Here is a 22324-nt window from a genome sequence, read left to right as displayed (position 1 = left end):
GGGGAAGGGTCCGAGACGGGCGGGCGCGCCGGCCAATGGGCGTCGCCGCCTCCCCGCGGCCCCGCCCCCGGAATCCCGGGCCGGAGCGCGCGAGCCTGGCCGGTCAGACGCGAGTGGCGGACGCGCGGTGCGGGCGCTCAGGCCGTGCCCGGCGGGGCCCACGCGGCAACCGCGCGCCCAGCGCGGCCCGGGTAGGCGACGCAGGGGCTGGGTCGGCCCGGCCATGCCGCTGGAGGCGGAGGACGCGCTGTACGTGGCGCTGGAGCTGGCCATCGCCGCGCTGTCGGTGGCGGGCAACGTGCTGGTGTGCGCGGCGGTGGGCACGTCGAGCGCGCTGCAGACGCCCACCAACTACTTCCTGGTGTCCCTGGCGGCGGCCGACGTGGCCGTGGGGCTGTTCGCCATCCCCTTTGCCATCACCATCAGCCTGGGCTTCTGCACCGACTTCCACAGCTGCCTCTTCCTCGCCTGCTTCGTGCTGGTGCTCACGCAGAGTTCCATCTTCAGCCTCTTGGCCGTGGCCGTCGACAGGTACCTGGCCATCCACGTCCCGCTCAGGTGAGGCGCGCGGCGCCCCCGCCCCGGGGCCGCGTCGAAGCCCCGCAAAGGAGCGCCCTCTCCGGGCCCAGGGTTGCTGGCCGGCGCGCGCACGCGGGGCGCCCCGAGCTCCGGTTCCCAGCCTGGAGGACGCCGGCCATTCCCAGAGACACGTGCGCCCGGGCTGCCCAGACCCGCTCGGTGCCCGGGGCCGGATCCGGGAGGCCTCTGCTCCCCCGGTTGCGCACGTGTTTTTAAGGCGATCTGCGTAGGGACAGCTCTAGGAGTTCTGGGGAGTGCGGTCCCTGGTCGCCGGCCCGCGGTGGAAACTTCGGGGAAAGCGCCACCCCCAGCGGGCGGGGGGAGGTCCGGGCGCGGGAGGTTTGGTCATGCCATCGCCTCCTCTGTGGCGAAAACTGTTTCCTTCCACCCGTCACCCGCGGCCGACCCAGAGCGAGGTTCCCAAACTGTTTCCTCCCACCCGACGCCCGCGGCCGACGCCCGGGTCCAGAGCAGCGGCCGGACGCGCCCCCCGAGTGCTGGGGGTCCAGGAGGCTGGGGAGGTCCCAGGGCAGCTTTGGACACTGGGACTTCGCATTGTCAGAATGGACACTACTCAAGACCCAACTTCAGAATGTACCTGCCACAAAACTAAGGCCAGGCCGGCCCAGGGGTAGGGGGTGGGAGGAGGACCCAGTTAACGCTCGGGAACGTTAGGAACATCTGTGCCTGCCTGCTGAATGGTGACCCAAATCCCCTCCATATACTTTTTAAGAGTCAAAGTGCTGCCCCGTTGGCCAGTACGCACAGCCTCTGAGCCCCATGCTCGTGGTGTAACCTTGTTTACCCTCCACTGCCCTGTCCCTGCAGGCTGGGGATGAGCCAACAGGTTTTCAGAAAACGGGAGAATTTATGGGTGGTCTCTTCTGCCCAGTGAGAAAAATGTAGGTTTCAGGGGATGGAGCCAGCCAGCCCTGAGGGTGCAACCCCAGTGGTAGCTGATGATGGAATTCAGAGTTGAGCACTTGAAAGCAAGAGTATCAGGGAACCTCAGGGCCGATTGATACTATTTACTGCCTTCCCTGCCTGGGCCCTTTTGGCATTTCTGAGTTGGGTGAGCTTCGGATGGATCTCTTTGGGTTTGGAGCTGGGAAGGGAAACTGAGTCACAGGAGCAGGAAGGAAGGGAAGGAATTTATTGAGTGCCAACTGTGTGCCAAGTCTGAGAGGCAGTTTATATTACCCGTTTATCCTTTCATTCTTGCTGTAATTCAGAGGGTAGGTATTGGTACCTGTATCTTGTAGATAAGGGGGGTGGGTGGCTCAGGGAGATTAGAGTCTTGCTCAGGATGATGCATCTGGAATGAGTGTCGGCGCCAGGACTTGAACTCAGAGTTGGCACCGTATTCCCCTGTGCCATTATCAGGCTGTCTTACAGGGCTGTGTGTGGGATCGGTGTTGAGGATGCGGGTAGAAAGCATACTGCCGTTTCTGGAAGCAGAATCTGTCTGCAGTCGATTGGTGGTTGTAAGGGAAATGTGTTTGAGGGAATTGGCCGGGAGAAGGCGCCTAGAAGCCTTTTGAGCAGGCAGACATGCTGAACCTGGGAGTTGTGGGTTGTGTCCTTGCTCCCAGTGGGAACAGGAACCTCCTGCCGGGCTGTGGGCCTGATCTGTGTGTCCAGGCCTTTCCACCTGCTGCTGCCCTTGGCATTGGACCAGGAGGCCTTGTGCATTCCACTAGGTGACCAAGCCCCGAGATTTCCAAGGCTTGGGGCAGCATGGTATAGCCTCTTAGGGGTCCTCTTCCTGCCTCTTGGTCTTCATGCTGGTGACTGGATGGCCTTTGGGACTGTTTGCATCCGGCAGGCAGGCAGTCCCAAGCTCCCAGCCTGAGTTGCCCATTAAACAGATGCCCCTTGGCTTTGCTCCGGGCAAAGGCCCAGAGAGACCCCCCCCCACCACCACCACCAGGAGTTACTGGAAGAATCCCTTGTGCCCCACGGAGCAGGAAGTTCCATTTAAGTTGAAATCTGTTGGTTCTTGTCCTGGTTTGTGTTGGGCGGGGTCTTGAAAAAAAAAATGGGTGTGAGTGTGTTAAGGGGAAAGCAGTGTGAATCACAGGCCCTTAACTTCTCCTTTGCATTTGCCAAGGGCAGTGGGGGGGAGATGCAGGAGTAGGGTGGGAGGAATGGTCAGTTGGGAGGCGCCGCAGAGCTCATCCCCTTCCTGGCCTCTTGGTCTGCCCACGAGAGTTCAGAAGTGTGGAAGAAGGGTGTGCTGGCAGCCTCTTCTCCCCGCCCCGGGAAGGTTCTGGCATCTGACCTGTCCCTGGCACCAACCCCCACCCTCACCGGTTGGAGAGGGTACAGGTTCTCAGGGCTCCTGAGCCCTCCTGGGGGAAGATCCCTCAGCTGCTAGCACTTCCTGCTGCTGGGGGCTATGGCCCCCTATGGGCAGGCTAAGATGCAGGATTACAGGGCCCTGCTGGGTCAGAATCTCTGGGGTGGGGTATGGGGAGGAGATTCCAGTGTCAGTATCTTTAACCGGGGAATTGGCAGGCCCTTGGACTTGGCCTTGGTCCCCCCCAGGTCACAGGTGTGGCGGGCTCCAACAGCATCCGTGCCCCACGGCTCTGGGTTCGAGGCCCGAGTGGTCAGCCAGCCGTGAGCACAGCCCAAGGCCGCAGAGACCGCAGGCCCCACCTGCCACCCAGTTGCCAAGGCTAGTGTTTTAGTGGCATCGGGGAGATCACAGTGCAGAGGGAAAGGGGAGCCCCAAGGTCATGCTGGGCACAAACATGACAATTTTGGCTGGACTTGAAAAGGAGCCGTGTCTGCTCACGCCAGGCACTGTCCCGGGCCTTCAGAGTGAGGGGCGCCCACACACAGAAGAAAGGCCGCTTCCTCTAGTTCAAGTCCACGTGGTTCTGAGGTTGGCCCCAGTGGAGGGTCCACTTGGACTGGTGCGGTCGTGGGGCACACAGCAGAGCCCGGAGTGCTTCCCCCCTGCAGGCCCAGGGCGGGGGCGGGCGGGGGTGGGGGGGTGGGGTGGGGTGTGTCTGCCTTCAGCTGCTCTCCCCACCCCCCACCCACACTTCACCCTCAGGCCAATTCATGGCCAGAGCATTTCCTCCCTAATCTAATCCTGTTCCCATTGGGGCCCCAACCCCCCCGCTGAGCTGTGGGGGTGAGCGGTGACTATGTGATTCATCTCTTGGCCACCAAAGGGAAGGGGGCGTGTCTGCTCTGACCGTGTCAGCCTCCCCGTTCCCTTTGCCACCTGGAGGGCTTTCCTCGGTGCCACGGCCAGTCTGAGGTGGTTCCTGAAGACGCCTTAGCAGGACCGCGCCTCGGGTGACAGTGCAGCCTCCGCTGAGCCTCCCTTAGCGGACTCAACCGTACGGTAGGAGTTGGCAGGGGATTCTGAGTGTTTTTTACAAAATGTTTTTTGTCTTTTTTTAAATTGAGCTACAAATCCCATAGGAGAAGATTCACCTTTAGTGTTGTCAAAATAAAGCTAAGAAAGAATTTCAGCTCTGGGTCATACCCCTCCCACCTTCCCAGGGACACTCCTCCATGAGTCCTCCCTTCTTCCGCATCCGTGTTCTCTTTCTCTTCCAGACCATTCCCATTGTCGTGAGTCGAATGGTGGCCCCCCTGAGTGCATGTTCTAACCCCCCAGAACCTGTGGACGTTTCCCTTACGTGGGAAAGGAATGAATGGTACTTTCTCTGTATCTTGAGACGAGGACTTTGTCTTGGATTATCTATCTGGTGGCCCCTAAATGCCATCACATCTTTAGGAAACAGACCTGCGGAGAGGGAGGACGAGGCCACATGAACATGGAGGCGGGGCCCGGAGGGATGCTGGGGGCAGCCAGCAGAAGCGGGGAGAAGCCCGGGCCGGCTTGGGCCCTAGAGCCTCTGGCGGGGAGCATGGCCCTGCCGCCTGGTTTGCAGGCTTTAGCCTCGAGCACTTTGAGGGGATAAATAGTTTCGAGCCACCAGACTTGGGGCCCTTTCAGGATGCCCTGAAATCCACTCCCGCCCCCACCCCCAGTGGAGTCCTTTGTGGCCCTCCGCCCTGAGCTTCTCCAGCGAGTCTTCCGCTCAGTTTACCTCCTGTGGGTCGAATCTGACGGTCCCTTCTTGGACCTCACCACACATGTCCTCCCAGCGGCCCCTGGGCCAGCTCCTGGGATCCCCGCCTCATCTGCCCCGGCTCCCCCGTAGCCATTCTCCAGAATGCTGCCAGAGACGAGGATTTGAGTCTTAAATCAGATCGCCTCGTTCCCCTGCTTAACTCCGGGCCGTGGCGCCTAGGAGTAAAATGCCAATGTGGCACCACGACCTGGCCTCTGCCCACCCACCTTGTCCCCTCCCCGCCTCGCCCACCACAGCCCCACGGGGGCCCAGGCTCTTTTCCCCAGGCCAGTCTGAAGAGCCTTCTCCCGGCCCCTGCCTTCATTTATCACTGACTTGGCCCTAAAGTAGGTCTTTACCTGGTCGTGGGTTATGGTCTCTTTCTGCCCCGGGCATGAGCTCTTTGACTCCCAGGAGGGGCTTGTTCTTTTTTTTTTTTTTTAATTTTTTATTGTTATGTTAATCCCCATACATTACATCATTAGTTTTAGATGTAGTGTTCCATGATTCCTTGTTTGTCCATAACACCCAGTGCTCCATGCAGAATGTGCCCTCCTCAATACCCATCACCAGGCTAACCCATCCTCCCACCCCCCTCCCCTCTAGAACCCTCAGTTCGTTTTTGAGAGTCCATCGTCTCTCATGGTTCGTCAACCCCTCCGATTTCCCCCCCTTCATTCTTCCCCTCCTATCTTTTTTTTTTTTCCTTAACATATATTGCATTATTTGTTTCAGAGGTACAGATCTGAGATTCAACAGTCTTGCACAATTCACAGCGCTTACCAGAGCACATACCCTCCCCAGTGTCTATCACCCAGTCACCCCATCCCTCCCACCCCACCCCCCACTCCAGCAACCCTCAGTTTGTTTCCTGAGATTAAGAATTCCTCCTCAGTGAGGTCATATGATACATGTCTTTCTCTGATTGACTTATTTCGCTCAGCATAATACCCTCCAGTTCCATCCACATCGTTGCAAATGGCAAGATCTCATTCCTTTTGATGGCTGCATAATATTCCATTGTGTGTGTGTGTGTGTGTGTGTGTATATATATATATATATACACCACATCTTCTTTATCCATTCATCTGTCTATGGACATCTTGGCTCTTTCCACAGTTTGGCTATTGTGGACATTGCTGCTATAAACATCGGGGTGCACGTACCCTTTCGGATCCCTACTTTTGTATCTTTGGGGTAAATACCCAGTAGTGCAATTGCTGGATCATATGGTAGCTCTATTTTCAACTTTTTGAGGAACCTCCATACTGTTTTCCAGAGTGGCTGCACCAGCTTGCATTCCCACCAACAGTGTAGGAGGGTTCCCCTTTCTCTGCATCCCCGCCAACATCTGTCGTTTCCTGACTTGTTAATTTTAGCCATTCTGACTGGTGTGAGGTGGTATCTCATTGAGGTTTTTGATTTGTATTTCCCTGATGCTGAGCGATGTTGAGCATTTTTTCATGTGTCTGTTGGGCATTAAATGTCTTCTTTGCAGAAATGTCTGTTAATGTCTTCTGCCCATTTTTTTTTAAAGATTTTATTTAATTATTTGACAGAGAGAGACACAGTGCGAGAGGGAACACAAGCAGGGAGAGTGGGAGAGGGAGAAGCAGGTTTCCCGCCAAGCAGGGAGCCCGATGTGGGGCTCGACCCCAGGACGCTGGGATCATGACCTGAGATGAAGGCAGACGCCCAATGACTGAGCCACCCAGGTGCCCCCGTTTTTCCATTTCTTTGTGTCTTCCTCAACAAACTCAACCAAAGAGGCAAAGGATCTGTACTGAGAAAACTATAGAACATTCTTGATCATATTCTTATCTCCCCTTTCTCTGTTCTTTCCTTCTGGGAGTTGTAATCGATGGGTGGAGACTTCCCCTCCTTGACTGATCTTTGTCTCTCTTTTTTTAAAGATTTATTTATTTATGTATTTATTTGACAGAGAGAGCACAAGCAGGGGGACCGGCAGAGGGAGAAGGAGAAGCAGACTCCATGCTGAGCAGGGAGCCTGATGCGGGGCTCAGTCCCAGGACCCTGAAATCATGACCTGAGCTGAAGGCAGACGCTTAACGACCAAGCCACCCAGGCGCCCCTCTTTTTTTTTTTTTTTAAAGATTTATTTATTTGACAGAGAGAGAGAGCACAAGCAGGGGGAGCGGCAGAGGGAGAGGGAGAAGCAGACTCCATGCTGAGCAGGGAGCCCAATGTGGGGCTCGATCCCAGAACCCTGGGATCATGACCCTCATGAGTCGAAGGCAGACGCTTAACCGACCGGGCCACCTGGGCACCCCTGATCTTTGTCTCCTAAAAGTTCTCTTATATATGAGTTTCCAGCACTTTAGCTTTTTATTCTCCTCTGGAAGAATTCCTTGACTTTCCCTCCCTAGTTTCTCTATAGTTTTTTTGAATGTTAGCATTCATATTTTTACTTTTGATTTGAGGTTAACAATTTTTGAGTCGGTTTTGAAAAAAACCTTTTTTGGATTCGCATGGTTCAGACTCCTTCACGTGGCACAAAGTGTATGTAATCAGAACTTCCTCCCATCCCTTCTTCCATCGCGAGGTCTCATGCTGCAGCTTGGGGAGAGGGTGGAGGGTGAAGGGGGTCCATGCTCCATGGGAGATGGGGGGACAATGAACAGAAGAGTGAGACAGCCCACAAAGCTGGTGCACAGGCGGTCTTTCCCTTGATTTCCATTTCTCCTCTAAATCCCATTCTGGCACCTGCTGGCTACTGGACTGGAGCTTCTCTTCCTGGCCCTCCCTGTTTCTGATGTAGGGCCCTTCCCCATCCTGATGATCCTGCGTGCCCTCTGGTTTCTGGAAACTCCTTAAAATCTCTGGTTTGCTGCTATTACCCTCCACTTCTACTTTTAGGATGGTTATGAGTTATTTTCCTTCTCTGTTTCTCTACTGTCATTTAAATGGGATTTTTCTGAGAAGTGATAACTAAGTGGGACCTGGAAGGCCAGTGTAGGAATTTCATCAGGAGTTTGATGTGGTCAGGTTTGCATTATAGAACGGGCACTCTGGCGGACAGCAAGGGGGATGGATGGGAGGCGACAAGATTGGGTAAAGTTGCCCAGCTGTCCTGTAGGTGTGAAGGAAGAAAGCGTGACCAGGGCAGGGGCCGTGTAAATGGAGGCGGAGCCTAGAGATAGTCGAGATGCATAAGCTCGGGACTTCTGCACTGGGGATGGTTGATGTCTGAAGCCAGCCAAGAGGTCTGGCAGAGTTTGAGGCAGAGAGGGGTCACAGGTGAAGCCTCATCGCCAAGAGACCAGGACAGGAAAGAATCCTAAGGACCAAGTATGGGCCCTCCGACCATAGTCCGCGAACAAGGACCAGAGACGTGGCGGGTCGGGCCAGGCAGGGTGGACTCAGGGTGTGAACTATGTGGTCAGCCTATGTGATTGCGCATGGATCTCTACTGACTCCACACACTGAGAATCTTGGGGCTAGAAGACGGGATCTTTGGGAACAGGTTCCGGAGAACTTGCTGACTTGGTTGGATGTTGGGCATGACAGGGAAGGGAGGAGTCCAGAGTGACCCCGTCCTCCCACACATGGGGCCTTCGGGGAAGCGCACAGGTTATGGCCAAGTGATACAGTAGGTGGTTGAGCTTGCAGCTTGGGGAGTTTGGGCCGGGTGGTCCTTCCACGCTGGCTCTGGGGCCACCTCCTCCAGTTTTGTGGGGCTCCAGCATTGTTCATTTCCCCAGCCTCTTGCATGGCAGCCTCTTTCCTCTGCAGGCTCTTTCCCTCACTGAACGTACTCAGGTTCCTCGCCCCTCTCTGAGCCTCACCTTCTTGGTTTACTGATTGTTTTGCTGCAATCCTACCACCCACAGACGTCCCAGAGCGGCTTTCTGTAGATGACCTCTCGATTTCCAATGCTGATTTCAATACCACTGTCAAATCTGCTTTTTTTTTTTTTTTTAATTAAAAAAGTTTTGGAGGGGTGGGCACCCGGGTGGCTCAGTCGGTTAAGCATCTGCCTTCGGCTCAGGTCATGATCCCAGAGTCCTGGGCTCCCAGCTCAGTGAAGAGTCTGCTTCTCCCTCTGCCCCTCCCCCTGCTCATGCGTGCTTTCTCTCTCTCAGATAAATAAATAAAATATTAAAAAAAAACTAAAGGAAAAGATTTCCTATAAAAAATATTTTTAAGTCAATAAATTTTTATTTAAGGAATTTTATATATGATTCTTTCCACTGCCAATCACCTAAGTTCCTCCAAAGTCAGAATCATAATCTTTAAAATAGTCCTTTTGAAAAGAACTTTTGGGGCACCTGGGTGGCTCAGTGGGTTAAGTGTCTGACTCTTGATTTTGGCTCGGGTCAGGCTCTGCCCTAAGCGTGGAACCTTCTTGAGGTTCTCTCTCTCTCTCTCTCTCTCTCTCCCTCTGCCCCTCCCCCTGCTTGCACATGCATGCTCGCTCTCTAAATAAATAAATAAAATTTTTGTTCAATCCATGGTTGTCACTGTCAGTCCACAATTCTTTCACTTGGGCGTCTTTGATCTCTACTTGAATATGGACATATTTCAGAAATTCCCCACCTGTAATCTTTGGGATCCACTTTCTTTACTTTAGGGCCACGTTTAGGGTCAGAGTAGATGGATCTGCCTGCTTCTCAACTTCAGACACCCCCTAGACTGTCACACCCTAGAATTGCAGATTGTAGGAATTGGCCAATGCCTGAGGTTTAAAAAATGTGACTGTTAGGTCTTTCATAGTTTTAGACGATCATGTCCTGTAGTTCTTTTCCACGGATCTAACACATAGTTCTGTGAATAAAGGAAACCACACGTGTTCTGTATGAGGCGTTCCCAACGATGTAGGTCTACAGAAAAAACACCATCAGGATAAACCTCAGCTGCTTTATTTATTTATTTGTTTATTTATTTATTTAACATAGAGAACTTTAAAGCTTTATTGAAAGATGTTACAGAACAGGTCCTCTCAGTTACTTTTTTTTTTTTTTTTTCCAATTTGGGTTTCTTATATCTTTCCCCAGTCACTTCTCTTTGGTCCCATCTAGTCTCACATCTGGTCTCTCCGCATCCGAGCTTGCCCTCCTAGCCCATTCGTTACAAGACAGCGGTCTTTCTAAAACAAAAACTTGATGGCCCCTCCTTCCTTTACCTAATACTCCCAGTGCCTTAGGATAAGGTCCCAGCTCTCTCCCTGGACAAATACTCTCTACCTGATGTTATGTCTGTTTGGATCCATCACGCGAGAAGGCGTGCCATCTCTATGTGTCCCATTGTTGGGGTCTTACTCTGATCACTTGGTTACAGCTGTGTCTGCCAGAGCTCAGGCACTGGAAGGGTATGTTTTCCCCACCGATGACTCTTGCCTGAGTCAGTTATTACCATGTAAAACGGCAGTTTTCTTTCTTTTCATTCCTTCCATCTTGATCAGTTGGCGTTCTTCATAAAAAAGAGTTTTAGCTTCTCCCTGCTCCTCCTTAAAAATTATTTTTTTAAGTATCAGAATGGACTTATGGGGTTTTATTTTCATTCAATGTGTTCTAATCTGTGTGTGTTTCTCATTTTGATGCCCAAAATGAGCCAGTGGGAGCCCACTCAAGTTCACTTCGAGAAGCGTTCCCATCAGTTTTTTGAGCACTTCCTTACTTTCTGTCACGGGAAGGTTTTGCAAGCTCACATTGTGTTTTCCGGCTTTGGAATCAGCCATTTCTCCAAGGAGCGCCGTTTCCTTTCAGTGGAGAATGGTATTTAGAAACCAAGATTTGGGTCAGTGTGTTCATTACCCCCAGAGCGTCCTTTCTGCTAGGCCCTCACAGTGAAAGAACTAGGAGATTTTCCCTTTTTTAAATAATGAGTCGGAAGAACTCTTGCTTACAGGAGGATGCCATCTCATTAATGAGTAGGAATGCTTGAGGTAAGCGAATCATCATTTGGCAACTACCATAGTAATAACTCGTTCAGGCAAGAATCATCAATAGGTGCTAAAACTCATTGGTCAAAGTCTGATGAGGAGCAAGATATGTAGTCTCAAAGTACCTTTTCCAAGATATCTGCTAAATCCAAAGGGAAAAATCGTTACAGTGCAGAAACCTGGCAGAAACCATGGTAACCAGGTGATCCAAGCTAACATCATCAGTAATGGGACATATCGATATTACGTGCCTCCTGATGGCACAGTGTGGGAGGTACTTTATGGGGGAGAAGACAAGGTATCTTTTTATTCTCTGGTTTGGTTTCAGGCAGGGGTCCTTTCTCTTAGCGCCTCTTACTTCATTTGAAAATCAGAGTCTGGGGGCGCCTGGGTGGCTCAGTTGGTTAAGCCACTGCCTTCGGCTCAGGTCATGATCCTGGAGTCCCGGGATCGAGTCCCACATCGGGCTCCCTGCTCGGCGGGGGGTCTGCTTCTCCCTCTGACCCTCCCCCCTCTCATGCTCTCTCTATCTCATTCTCTCTCTCAAATAAACAAAATCTTTAAAAAAAAAAAAAAGAAAATCAGAGTCTGGAGCCCAGCAAACCGCGGGCTGTCCCCGAGTCCCCCCCGATACATGAAAACCAAAATGTGAGACTCACCAAAAAAACAGCCTCCAAGGTGAACTCTGGGAGACCCGGTCCTGGTCCCCATCTTCAATCTCAGTGGGTTGAATCACCATCAGACCACGGTGGACTGTCTCCTAGCCGGAGGAGGCTGGTGGGGAGTGCTGACGGCTTTCTTTTCAGCCACCTGCATTCTTCCTCCATCGTTCTCGGGTGACTGCAAAGGACAAGTGGCATCCTGTCCAGCTATCTGTACATGCAGCAGTGGGCCCAGCTCAGGCCCCTGCCAGGTCGGCCGCTGGGATTCAGCCAAGTCCGAACCTGTTAGAGTAGATGAGAACCCCCGCCGCCAGGAGCCGGAGTGGCTGAGGGTCCTGGCCTCCTTGGAAGCACTTGGCCTGAAGGTAGGCTCTGGTGACCACAGCTGTCACCGGGCACGTAGGCAGGTGCTGTCCTTATGTCGGGCTGCCCCCCACACTAGAGCTAGGACCGTCACAGACGGTGGGGACAAGGCAGAGAGCCCTCTGTGCATTTACCACAAATGGTCACCGAGAGACCTTCCCGCTCCCAGACCTGAAATACATGTACGTAGAACCAAATGGTGTCTACTCTTTTTGCGAACGAATGATTTTATGTGTTTCTCAAAAGTTTGATAGAATTCATTAGTGAAGTCATCCTGGTCTTTTTTTTTTTTTGAAGTCATCCTGGTCTTAAGTGTCCTTCTTGGGAAGCTTTGTGGCTGTGTATTCTCTTTCTTTAATAGAGACAGTGCCATTCAGATTCTCTGTTTTTCTGTCCATGACAACTTTTTTTTATTTTAAAAAAACTTTTTTTTTTTACAAAATTTTATTTATTTGACAGAGACACAGCGAGAAAGGGAACACAAGCAGGGGGAGTGGGAGAGGGAGAAGCAGGCCTCCTGAGGAGCAGGGAGCCCGATGCGGGGCTCGATCCCAGGACCCCGGGATCATGACCTGAGCCGAAGGCAGACGCTTAACGACTGAGCCACCCAGGCGCCCCCATGACACCCATTCACAAACCCTTTTCGTTTGGTTCCATGAGAAAGCTGAAGCAGCTACTCAGCACAAAGACGTCCCTTTTCTGCAGATCGCTTCTTGTGAACTATAGGCTGCAGCTCAAGCCAGACACGTTCCCATGCCCCCTGCCTTGTTTCGCTTAGAGCTACCGAGTGGCCGTTAAACATGTCTGTGTGATTAAGACCAGAGTCCTGTTCTCTTGTAAATTCAGGCTCCCGTTCAGCACTTGTGTGCCCAGCCCACGGTTGGTGCTTTGGATTCAGCAGTGAGCGAGATGGAGTCTTGCCATTAAGGAGCGCGTGCTTCGGTGGAAGGAGACACAAAATATGGTTATGTGGGAGGTTTGGGGAAGGGGCGCCGTGGGGATCGGGGGGTCCCTGGGGAGCACGGCGCAGCACCTCAGGACACACTGGTCTGCTTCCCTGTGAACTTCTGTAATGTGAGCTCGTGCACGTGTCATGGGTGGAGAGGGGGAGAATGCTGGTCCCCTGCAGACTGCTTTGGTTCATCCATGGTTTGGCCCCGGTGGAAGGGCTTGGGATCGTGGGAGTAGCTATCAGCAGGAAAGGAAAAAGCCCTCTGTTCAACGGCTGTGGCGCAGGAGCCCAAAGGGGAACAGGGAGGAAGAAAAAACCCATCTGGGCCGGCTTCTTTCGAAAGCCGTCTCCCAGCCTGGCCCACCGTGCGCTGCTTAATTACAGCCCCCTGGCTCTGGACAGCTCTTTCATCAGCCTCGTCCTGGCACTTCCCAGCCTTGCTCTAATTCAGGTTTTGCCAGAATTTCCACTAGATTTTTTGAGTGCATTTTTAATATTCACTGTGGCAGCCTCCAGCCCCGCCGAGCTGCTTGCTCGGGTGCTCCGAGTCGTTAGTGTTCTGGTTATGACATTTTATAGGTTTTGAGGGGGTCTGTCCTAACCCAATTTCGATATACATCCTGTTATCATTTGTGGGCACTTTTAGGGAACATGAAGTTTTCCTAAAGTGTATATTCACATGCTCTAAAGCAGAAATGTTTGTATTAGGAATACAATGCGACAGGACTCCACACACATCTCCCTAGAGCTGTGCGTCCATAAAGTGCTTTGAACACCTTCTCTCTCTGTTAAAAGCCCCGGCAGCCATGGGGGTGGGTTCCGCAGCCGCTTTTGTCCCCATTTCTCCGCCGCCAGAGTGCAGCCCTCCCTCCCCCCCTCCCCTCCACCAGGGCAGCCACCCAAGGGCATATGTTGATCTCAGAGCACCCGGGAGCTGGGAATCCTGATTTCTAAGGCCAAGAAGGCGGCCTGGCCTGAGCGGAGGGTGGCAGAGCCCGGGAGGGAGGAGACCCTGCCCCAGAAATAGGCCAGCCCTTGTTGTGCGGAACTTGGCGATTCCGCTTTGCCTTATGTAACCTCAGTGTCCACACTGTTCCCTTTGTTGAGTCCCTCCTTGTGACCGTTTTTCTGTCAATCTCCTTAGCTAATGAGCCCCTTCGAGGGAGAACGGGTGGGTCACAGCCCAGCCCCGTGTCCAGCAGAGAGCAGCAGAGCCAGGACTTTCCCAGAACACCCCTTTTGTGTGGGAGAGGATTGCTTGGGCTTGTTTGGGATAATAAAGCTGCTTATGCTTCCTTTAGTCATCTCTACATTTTATTGACACCTCCTACATTGGGGACCTATGTCCGGCTTCCTCAGCCTCACTGTCATGCTCGGTGCCCCCCCCCCAGCCGGGCAGAGACTGGCATAGGGGCAGATGGAGGGGAAAAACTTGACCCCTGCCTTTCGGGAATGTTTTGGGGACACACGCGCGTGCGCGCGCAGGAGGATGTTGTGGGAGCCGCTGGTGTAGAGGGAGGAAAGCACGGAATCCGCAGGCCGGAGGTGGGGCCAGGGAAGGAGACAGGCATTCTGGAAGGGGACGGGGCCACAACGGCTGCAAGGAGGAGGTGAGAGGACAGGGCAGGAGGTTACTAGAGCCTTCGTGAGACGCCAGGGAGCCCAGGGGTCATCCCTGGTAGCATCCTGCTTGGTGCGGGGACACCTGCCTGCTTTCTCCAGCATCCCCGACTATCTCCCATCGGGGCCTGGGCCCGGGCATGGGTCTCGGGGACACCGTGTGCCATTACGGAGCTGGAGTGCCCGCGTAAACGTTTTTGTCTTTGCAGCCCATGCTTCTCCCGTGGGTCTGGCTGTTCCTCCAGCAGAGTAAAGGAAGTCTCTGCGCTGCCTTTTAAGGACTGCTTACCAAGAAAGTGGTGGGGGCCTCTTGCTTCAAGCCCTCCATTCCCTCGTGGCCAGCTCCGGAGGGGAGGTCCCTGGCGCCGGCGAGCAGCTCCGGCAAGGGCAGATGTGTGCGGGGAGGAAAGCGAAGCGGCTGCCCCCGAGGTGGGCCTGTGGCTCAGTGACCGGCGGAGGCGGGAGCCGGGACTGGGGAGAGGAGCCATCCGGTCCCGAGCAGGGAAAGGACTACTTGTGGCCAAACTGGAGTCACGTTAGATGGAGTTTGTGTCCTGACTGCAGTTCGGGGCAGCAGGCCAATAACGTAAGCCCTCTGAGCCTCGGTTTCCACGTCTGTAGACTGGAGCGAGCCCAGCTGTGACCTGAGAGGCACGGTCTGAGCGCGACGGGAAGGCCGCCTGGAGGAGGTGCGTCGGCGGCGCGGGCCCAGTGTCACGGCTGGGGGGAGCGGGTCTGCAGGCGCGGGGCCCCAGGACTTCGATCATGTGGTTCAAAGGCCGCCAGAGTGGGAAACGATCTACCAGTTAGGAGGAAATGAGGGAGGAAACCTTGTTTTAGATGAAGAAAGGAATGATGAACTTTTCTTTTTTTTCTCCTTTAAAGTGTCAAGTACTCTTGGCACATTAAAGATGAAAATGGAGATGCGGATTTAGTCTCCTCTTCAGCCGAGTATTTTAGCGCTTCCTCTTGCTTCTCTCCACCCTCCTTTCCCTAGTCGTGTCCCGTTCCCTCCCGCAAAAGACACGCACCTTTGATGTTCCCGTTGTCCGGACACGCAGCCCCCACCCCCTGCCGCCCTTGTGCGCGCCCGCCGCACCTGCCACCCAGCCCAAGCGTCCGCACCCTGGTCTGCGCTCCTGTCTTTCTCACTCTTCCTCGACCTCGCACTTCCACGGGTCGGCCTGCACCTCATCCTCAACAGGGGCTGCCGCGCTGTCAGAACCACAGAGGCAGGCATCCCACCACATAGTTCTAGCAAGCTCCTCTTGCCCTCGCTGAGACACCTCGGCCTCCCCGCTCCCTCGGGGGATGGCTTTTCTTCCGTGGCTGAGGTGACCACAGCTCTCAAAGGTCTTCTAGCCACCGGGCCCTCCCCCTCCTGCCCTGGCCTTGTCCTCCTCCTTCCTTCTGCCACAGCGGCGTGTCCCTCCACACGAGCCCTGGACCCACATCCTCCAACCTCCTCAGATTCTCAGCCGCTTTAATAGTCTGGCCTTTTTTGTACGTCTTCTCTCTCTCTCGGGATCGTTTTCATCAGGATACTAACATTCAGCATTCTCTTGCCCTTAATCCCCTTGATACTGTTTCCGTGTAACGAATTAAAAAACATTAGTGCATGGGAGGGGAAAAGTCCTAGGAATCATCCGCAATTTTTTTTTTTTAAAGATTTTATTTATTTGACAGAGAGACACAGCGAGAGAGGAAACACAAGCAGGGGGAGTGGGAGAGGGAGAAGCAGGCTTCCTGCGGAGCAGGGAGCCCGATGCGGAGCTCGATCCCAGGACCCTGGGATCATGACCTGAGCCGAAGGCAGACGCTTAACGACTGAGCCACCCAGGCGCCCCCATCCGCAATTTTTCATCTTCCTACATCCAACCCGTTTTCAGGACCTGTTGGTTCTCCCTCCAAAGGGCAGATCTGTCGGCACCATCTTTGCTGTCACCCTGGTCCACGTCAACAGTTTCTCTTGAATGCACCACCAAAAGAGTTTCCTAATTGATCTGCTTTTCTTCTTCCCTAAAATTCAGTCTCCATACCGTGGGCTTTACAAAACATAAATCGGCACCATTCCCTTGCTTAAAATAAGTCTTCAACAGTTTCCCACTGCACTTGGAATATCAAAATTTAGATTCCTTCCCATGGCCTATGAGCTGGCCCCTGCCTCGTCTTAGGTCACTCAGTTCCTTTTGCTTCTTTAGGGAAGTACAATCCTTTCCTGTCTGAAAGCCTTATCATGCTGTTCTGACTAGAATGCTCTCCTCTCCACTCTTCTAATTTTTTTTTTTAAGATTTTATTTATTTGACAGAGACACAGCGAGAAAGGGAACACAAGCAGGGGAAGGGGGAGAGGGAGAAGCAGGCTTCCCGCGGAGCAGGGAGCCCGATGTAGGGCTCGATCCCGACCCTGGGATCATGACCTGAGCCGAAGGCAGACGCTTAACGACTGAGCCACCCAGGAGCCCTCACTCTTGTAATTTTTTACTCCTTCTGAACCTAGCTTTGCTTAAGAGGCCTTTCCAGCATCCTCTGTCCAAAGTCTTCCTGTTTTTCTCTTACCTGCATCCTATTCATTTTGGTGTGGCTAAACTCATTCTGATTTGTAATGACACGTTTGTGTGTTTACTTGTTTCTTTTTTTTTCTTTTAAGGTTTTATTTATTTTTCAACAGAGGGAGAGAGACAGCAAGAGAGGGAACACAAGCAGGGGGAGTGGGAGAGGGAGAAGCAGGCTTCCCGCTGAGCAGGGAGCCCGATGCGGGGCTCGATCCCAGGACCCTGGGATCATGACCTGAGCCGAAGGCAGATGCTTAACGACGGAGCCACCCAGGCGCCCAACTTGTTTACTTTCTCTCTCGTTAGCTTTACAACCCAGGAGGGCTGTGATTATGTTTCCAGTGATTAACAGAGGGCCTGGTCCGAAGGAAGAGCTCTGAATGAAATAATGAACCAACGGGGGAAAAAGCTGTATTTGGGGGGGGTTCACAAAGTGATGAGCAGCTGCTCCCCTGATGGACTCATCTGCTTTAAGTCAGTTGAGCATAAAAGTAGTTTTTCACACATGCAGGATCCAGCAGTTTTGAGTTCAGATGTAGGTGGATTCCGGTTGTTGTTCTGAGCTCTGGTGGGAAGCTACCCCCTGTGATCCCTCCATGTACAGTGTCTAATGTTGCTTTAAAAAAAAAAAAAGTCAAGTAAAATAAGCCCCAGCATAATGTGGTACAAGGAACACAGGTTGAGAGTCCTGACCTAGCTTTGGTCTCTGGTTCTTTTATTGCTTTTGTTACTCAAAGACTTTGTATCTCTGTTCCCTCATTTGTGAAATAAGAGAGTTTTGATTAGAAGAGAGAAAAGTCCCTTCCAGTTTGTATGCTTTTGGCTGCTGGTTAACAGTGGCTTAAGCAATCAAGACATTTAATGACTTCTTGAACTCGAATGTGGAGCCATGATGGTTCTAGGGTTGGTGCAGTGGTTCAGAGAGGTCGTGAAAGACCCGGGCTCTTTCCTTCCTTCTTCTTTGCCGTTGCTTTGTCTCCAGGCTAGCCCCTCATGGTCACAAGATGGTTGCTGCAGCTTTAGGCATCACGGCCTCCCATCAGAGCATCAAAAGCAAAAAGGGATGGGCGAGGGGGAAGAGCCCTCCTCATGGGTCTCTCTCCTTTTATCAAGAAGTAAAATCTTTCGGGGTGCCTGGGTGGCTCAGTTGTTAAGTGTCTGCCTTCGGCTCAGGTCATGATCCCGGGGTCCTGGGATCAAGCCCTGCATCGGGCTCCCTGCTCAGCGGGGGGCCTGCTTCTCCCTCTCCCACTCCCCCCTGCTTGTGTTCCCTCTCTCGCTGTCAAATAAATAAATAAAATCTTAAAAAAAAAGTAAAATCTTTCCTGGAAGTACCCTAGCAGACTTCCTTTTGTCTCATTGGCCGAAACCACCTCATGTATCCACTCTAGACCGCTCCGTACCAGAGAATTTGCTTACCCCAAATACAGTTCATCCCGGCCCTGGACTGGCCTGTATTCAACTGTACTCAATTAAATACAGTTGAATCCTGTGAACAACAAAAGAGAAAGGGCAGGCTTCTGAGGAAGTGGCCTCATAGATCTAAATTCCTGTGATTCTAAGTGCCTGGCTTGTAGGGAGGCTGCCTGGTTATTCTGCAGGGAGCGACTGCATTCTCTGGTGGGGTAATGGAGAGGAATAACTTTTTTTTTTTTTTAAGGAATGGCTGTAGATTCCTGAATGGGGAGGGAAGCAGAAAGGATTTAGAAATAGATGGATTCTTTTTTTTTTTTAAGATTTTATTCATTTGAGAGAGAGATAGAATGACAGAGAGAGAGTGCATGAGAGGGGAAAGGGTCAGAGGGAGAAGCAGACTCCTCGCTGAGTGGAGAGCCTGATGCGGGACTCGATCCCGGGACTCCAGGATCATGACCTGAGCCGAAGGCAGTCGCTTAATGACTGAGCCACCAGGCGCCCCTAGAAATAGATGGATTTATTGGCCAAGGAAAATTCAGTGAGCAACGGAGCCCAGCAGGTCATTTGTAGTAAAGGCCCCACGATCGTGCTGCCCATTGCAGAGAGTTGCCCTCAGAGGGAGGAGGAAAGATTAGGGATCACTGTCACTTACGAGGCAAGATCTCTGTTAACTTCCTCAGCAAACTGTACCAGTTCCCCTGCCTCCAGACCTGTAGCATTAGATATTCCTAATAAGTAGAATCTTCTTTTAAAGCCGTTTGATAACAAATCAGGTAACAAATAAGGAATGCATTCATAATGGCCATATCATTAAGAACCTACTATATATGTGCCGGGCCCTGGGACACCAACACAGAAGGGACAAAGTGCCAGTCCTTAAGAGGTTGACATTCTAGTTGAGGGGAAAACACACATATTAGATAAATAAGCTCTATGCCAGGTGTGTGTCTGGGGCCAGAGAGTGGGAGTGGCCACCTCAGCCTGAGAGGTGATCAGGAACGGAGGTGACCCTTGAAACAGGAACAGGTGTTTTATCCCATGTCGAAAGCAGCATGAGGTGGCCGGGGGCGGGGGGGTTGCCCAGCACGGGGTAGGTGGGGCGGGCTGAGGACAGGCTTTCTACTGCAGGCCGGGGAAACTGGACACTTTCCAGAGACAGGTCTTAAGGTAATGTGTATCCAGTTATTTCCCAGTTTTCTTCCCAGAGGTTAGGATTTTTTTCTCATTTCCTCAATACCTGACATTGAATACATATTATGGACCAACTGTGAATAGCAAGCCTGATAGCTTTGCTACGTAAACCATATATGGGCTAGTTTATGGCAAAATGTCTAAATTGTGCGTTATGATTTCTAGCAGTTTTAAACAAGATTTCAAGTTTTAGAACTACTAATTTAATATTTGCTACAGTATTTCCCTGTTTTTGTCAGCTTTGCTGCTAGCAGAGAGAGGGATGTTGCCAGAAGTCTTGTTCTCCAGCAGTTTCCAGAGGTGACTGTTCTTACGGTCTGAGACAGACCTCTCGTGTATTTGTGGGAGGCCAGAAGGATTCTTGCCCAGAGCCGCCAGCTAGTGCTGCTGGGGTCCTGGGAGCTCCAAGCCTCACTTCCTCAGGCTTTTGTTCAAGTCTCACCCAATCAGTGGAGGTCAAACCTCCTTTGACCTCTTGAAAACTCCAGTCCCTGCCAGTCCTGATCTTCCTTACTCCGCTTTTTCTTTTTTCATACTACACCTCTCCTGTTAACACACCATATAATTTACTAACATGTTTGTTGTTTAGGATCATCGGTCTCCCCCTACTACAGTGTAAGTTCTTTCAAAGCAGGGATCTTGGGTGTTCTGTTCACTGGTGAGGCGCACCACCTAGAACAGTGCCTTACAGAAGACCTAGACTCACAGATCGGGATGTGGATAATTAGAAAGCACCCTCTAAGACTTCTCCCCTTGTTCTCACTGACCATGATTTGTCACTCAACAGAGCTGCGCTAGTAAGTCAAGAATGAAACTCTTACTGAGCTTGTTGGAGCAAAGGTGTTCCTACCTATTTGCATGTCTTCACGTTGAGGGTAAAAGGCCACGGAACCAAAGCAGAGGTGGGGTCTCGGACTCCGGTTACAGAGTTCTGCACGCTGACGGTAACAGATGATGTTCTTTTGGACAGGTATAAGAGTTTGGTCACTGGGACTCGAGCGAGAAGAGTCATTGCTGCCCTCTGGGTCCTCGCCTTTGGCATCGGACTGACCCCGTTCCTGGGCTGGAACGGTAAGGACAGTGCCACCAACTGCACGGAACCCTGGGATGGAGCCACCAACAGAAGCTGTTGCCTCGTGAAGTGTCTCTTTGAGAACGTGGTCCCCATGAGCTACATGGTGTATTTCAACTTCTTTGGGTGCGTCCTGCCCCCGCTGCTCATTATGCTGGTGATCTACATCAAGATCTTCATGGTGGCCTGCAGGCAGCTTCAGCACATGGAGCTGATGGACCACTCCAGGACCATCATCCAGCGGGAGATCCACGCCGCCAAGTCCCTGGCCATGATCGTTGGCATTTTTGCTCTCTGCTGGCTGCCACTACATGCCATCAACTGTGTCAGTCTCTTTCAGCCAGCCCGGGCAAAGAATAAGCCCAAGTGGGCAATGAACACGGCCATTCTCCTGTCACATGCCAACTCGGTGGTCAATCCCGTTGTCTATGCCTATCGGAACCAAGACTTCCGCTATACTTTTCACAAAATCATCTCCAGGTATGTCCTCTGCCAGACAGGTGTCCTCAAGAGCGGGAACGGGCAGGCAGGGGCACAGCCTGCCCTTGATGTGGGCCTATGACCGAGGGCCCGGCCTCTTCAAGAAGGCACACGTTCACAATCAGCACAGGGACGGGACGGGACTGGCTGATTGCCGTTGTTACAGCTACGTCGTGTCAGCGCGTGGGCTCCCTCTCGAGTGACCACATACCCAGCTAATATGCACACGTTATTAGTCAGCTCCAAAGGTTCACAAAGTCTTTCTGGCTCTTTCTGGCTGCTCTGTGTGGATGATGGCGATGGCCTGAATGGATTGTAAAAGACTGTTTGGTTTTTTTAAGAGTCTGCCTCTTTTCATGGTAGAAAATGAAACTATTTTACTGTGAAACACTGTGAACTATTATAATACAAATGTTTTGTTTTTAACTTAGAGGCAGTGAAAGAATAAAAGTTGAACGTACTAAAAATAGATACTTGTTCCTAGGAAGGTGACCAGGAAAATTAAGTGTAATTCTTCAGTCAACAAACTGCTATATTTATTTGGGGAAATGCTACTCTTGTAAGTTTGTAAGTAGAATATCCTTCTTTGGTAACATTCTTTTCCATGTACTAGTGGAAGAAACCAGAGAGATGGAATCCCTCTCTGCCAGACTGCATCTGCCCCTCCGACAGTCAGATAGTCAAGTGTAGTCCTCTACCATGCTGAAGTCTGGCCACGCTGCTGGGGCCCAAGTGTGAAAATCTGAATAAGTAAAAATTGTACAACCATGTACATCTATTAGGTGAAATAAAAATAAAACTTCACAAGCTTAGGGTGCTGCATCCACATTCTGTTCTTTATTCTGAAGATTGCTTAAAAAGAGAAGTTTATACCCAGCTCAAGTTTCCCAAGGAGTCGAGTCTTGACAGGTTTTATCTGTGGCAACAAAAGGCTCTGCCCAGCAGGGACCACGGTGCCACCGGCGCCCTGAACCGTGTTCACGCGCTGGGCCGCAGGTTTCCAGGGGCCCGGGGCTGGGCGTTGCCCGGGCTGTAAAATCTGTTTCGTCTGTTTGTTCGCTGCTGCATTGCCTTCTGCAGTATCCCCGTGAGGACACTGCAGATTTATGAGCCCCGGTGGCGCCAGAGCATTCCTGGCCCTCCAGGCTCCTACTCTGGCTGGGAGCAGCTATACTTACTAAGAAGTTCTCCTGGGCTGCACGCAGGCTCATTTTCCTTCCTTTGGCTTGTTATAAAGCCCCGCAGTGCACGCAGGGCATGCCCACCGCTCTTTCCTTGTTTTTGACACCACCTTTCTAACGCTGCAGCCTGTGTGAGCTTTCCTGGCACCAGCTCCACAGACTGGCTGCAGCTCACTGAGGCGAGAACCCCGAGGTCTTTCTATGCTGGATGCTCTTCAGCCACATCTCTGCGCTCGCTGATCTTCTGTTGC

General features: G+C 52.2%; 1 protein-coding gene and 1 non-coding gene across 2 annotated transcripts; one reads left to right on the top strand and one right to left on the bottom strand.

Moving 5' to 3' along the window:
- Positions 1 to 131: 131 nt before the first annotated feature.
- Positions 132 to 21702, top strand: ADORA2B (adenosine A2b receptor). The gene is made up of 2 exons (XM_034989682.1): positions 132 to 558; positions 20311 to 21702. Exons 1-2 carry the CDS (start codon positions 224 to 226, stop codon positions 20972 to 20974), a joined length of 999 nt encoding a protein of 332 aa, XP_034845573.1. The 5' UTR covers positions 132 to 223; the 3' UTR covers positions 20975 to 21702.
- On the bottom strand, positions 9424 to 9554 carry LOC118000212. The gene has a single exon (XR_004676416.1). It is a non-coding gene; the product is annotated as a small nucleolar RNA SNORA18 (small nucleolar RNA).
- Positions 21703 to 22324: the final 622 nt, after the last annotated feature.

This window comes from Mirounga leonina, unplaced genomic scaffold (genome assembly GCF_011800145.1).
Source record: "Mirounga leonina isolate KUSES-001 unplaced genomic scaffold, KU_Mleo_1.0 Mir_488, whole genome shotgun sequence".
In the NCBI taxonomy this organism is placed as follows: domain Eukaryota; kingdom Metazoa; phylum Chordata; class Mammalia; order Carnivora; family Phocidae; genus Mirounga; species Mirounga leonina.
The sequence above is the reverse complement of the archived record's forward strand: the minus strand, read 5'-3'. Positions and strand labels throughout refer to the sequence as shown.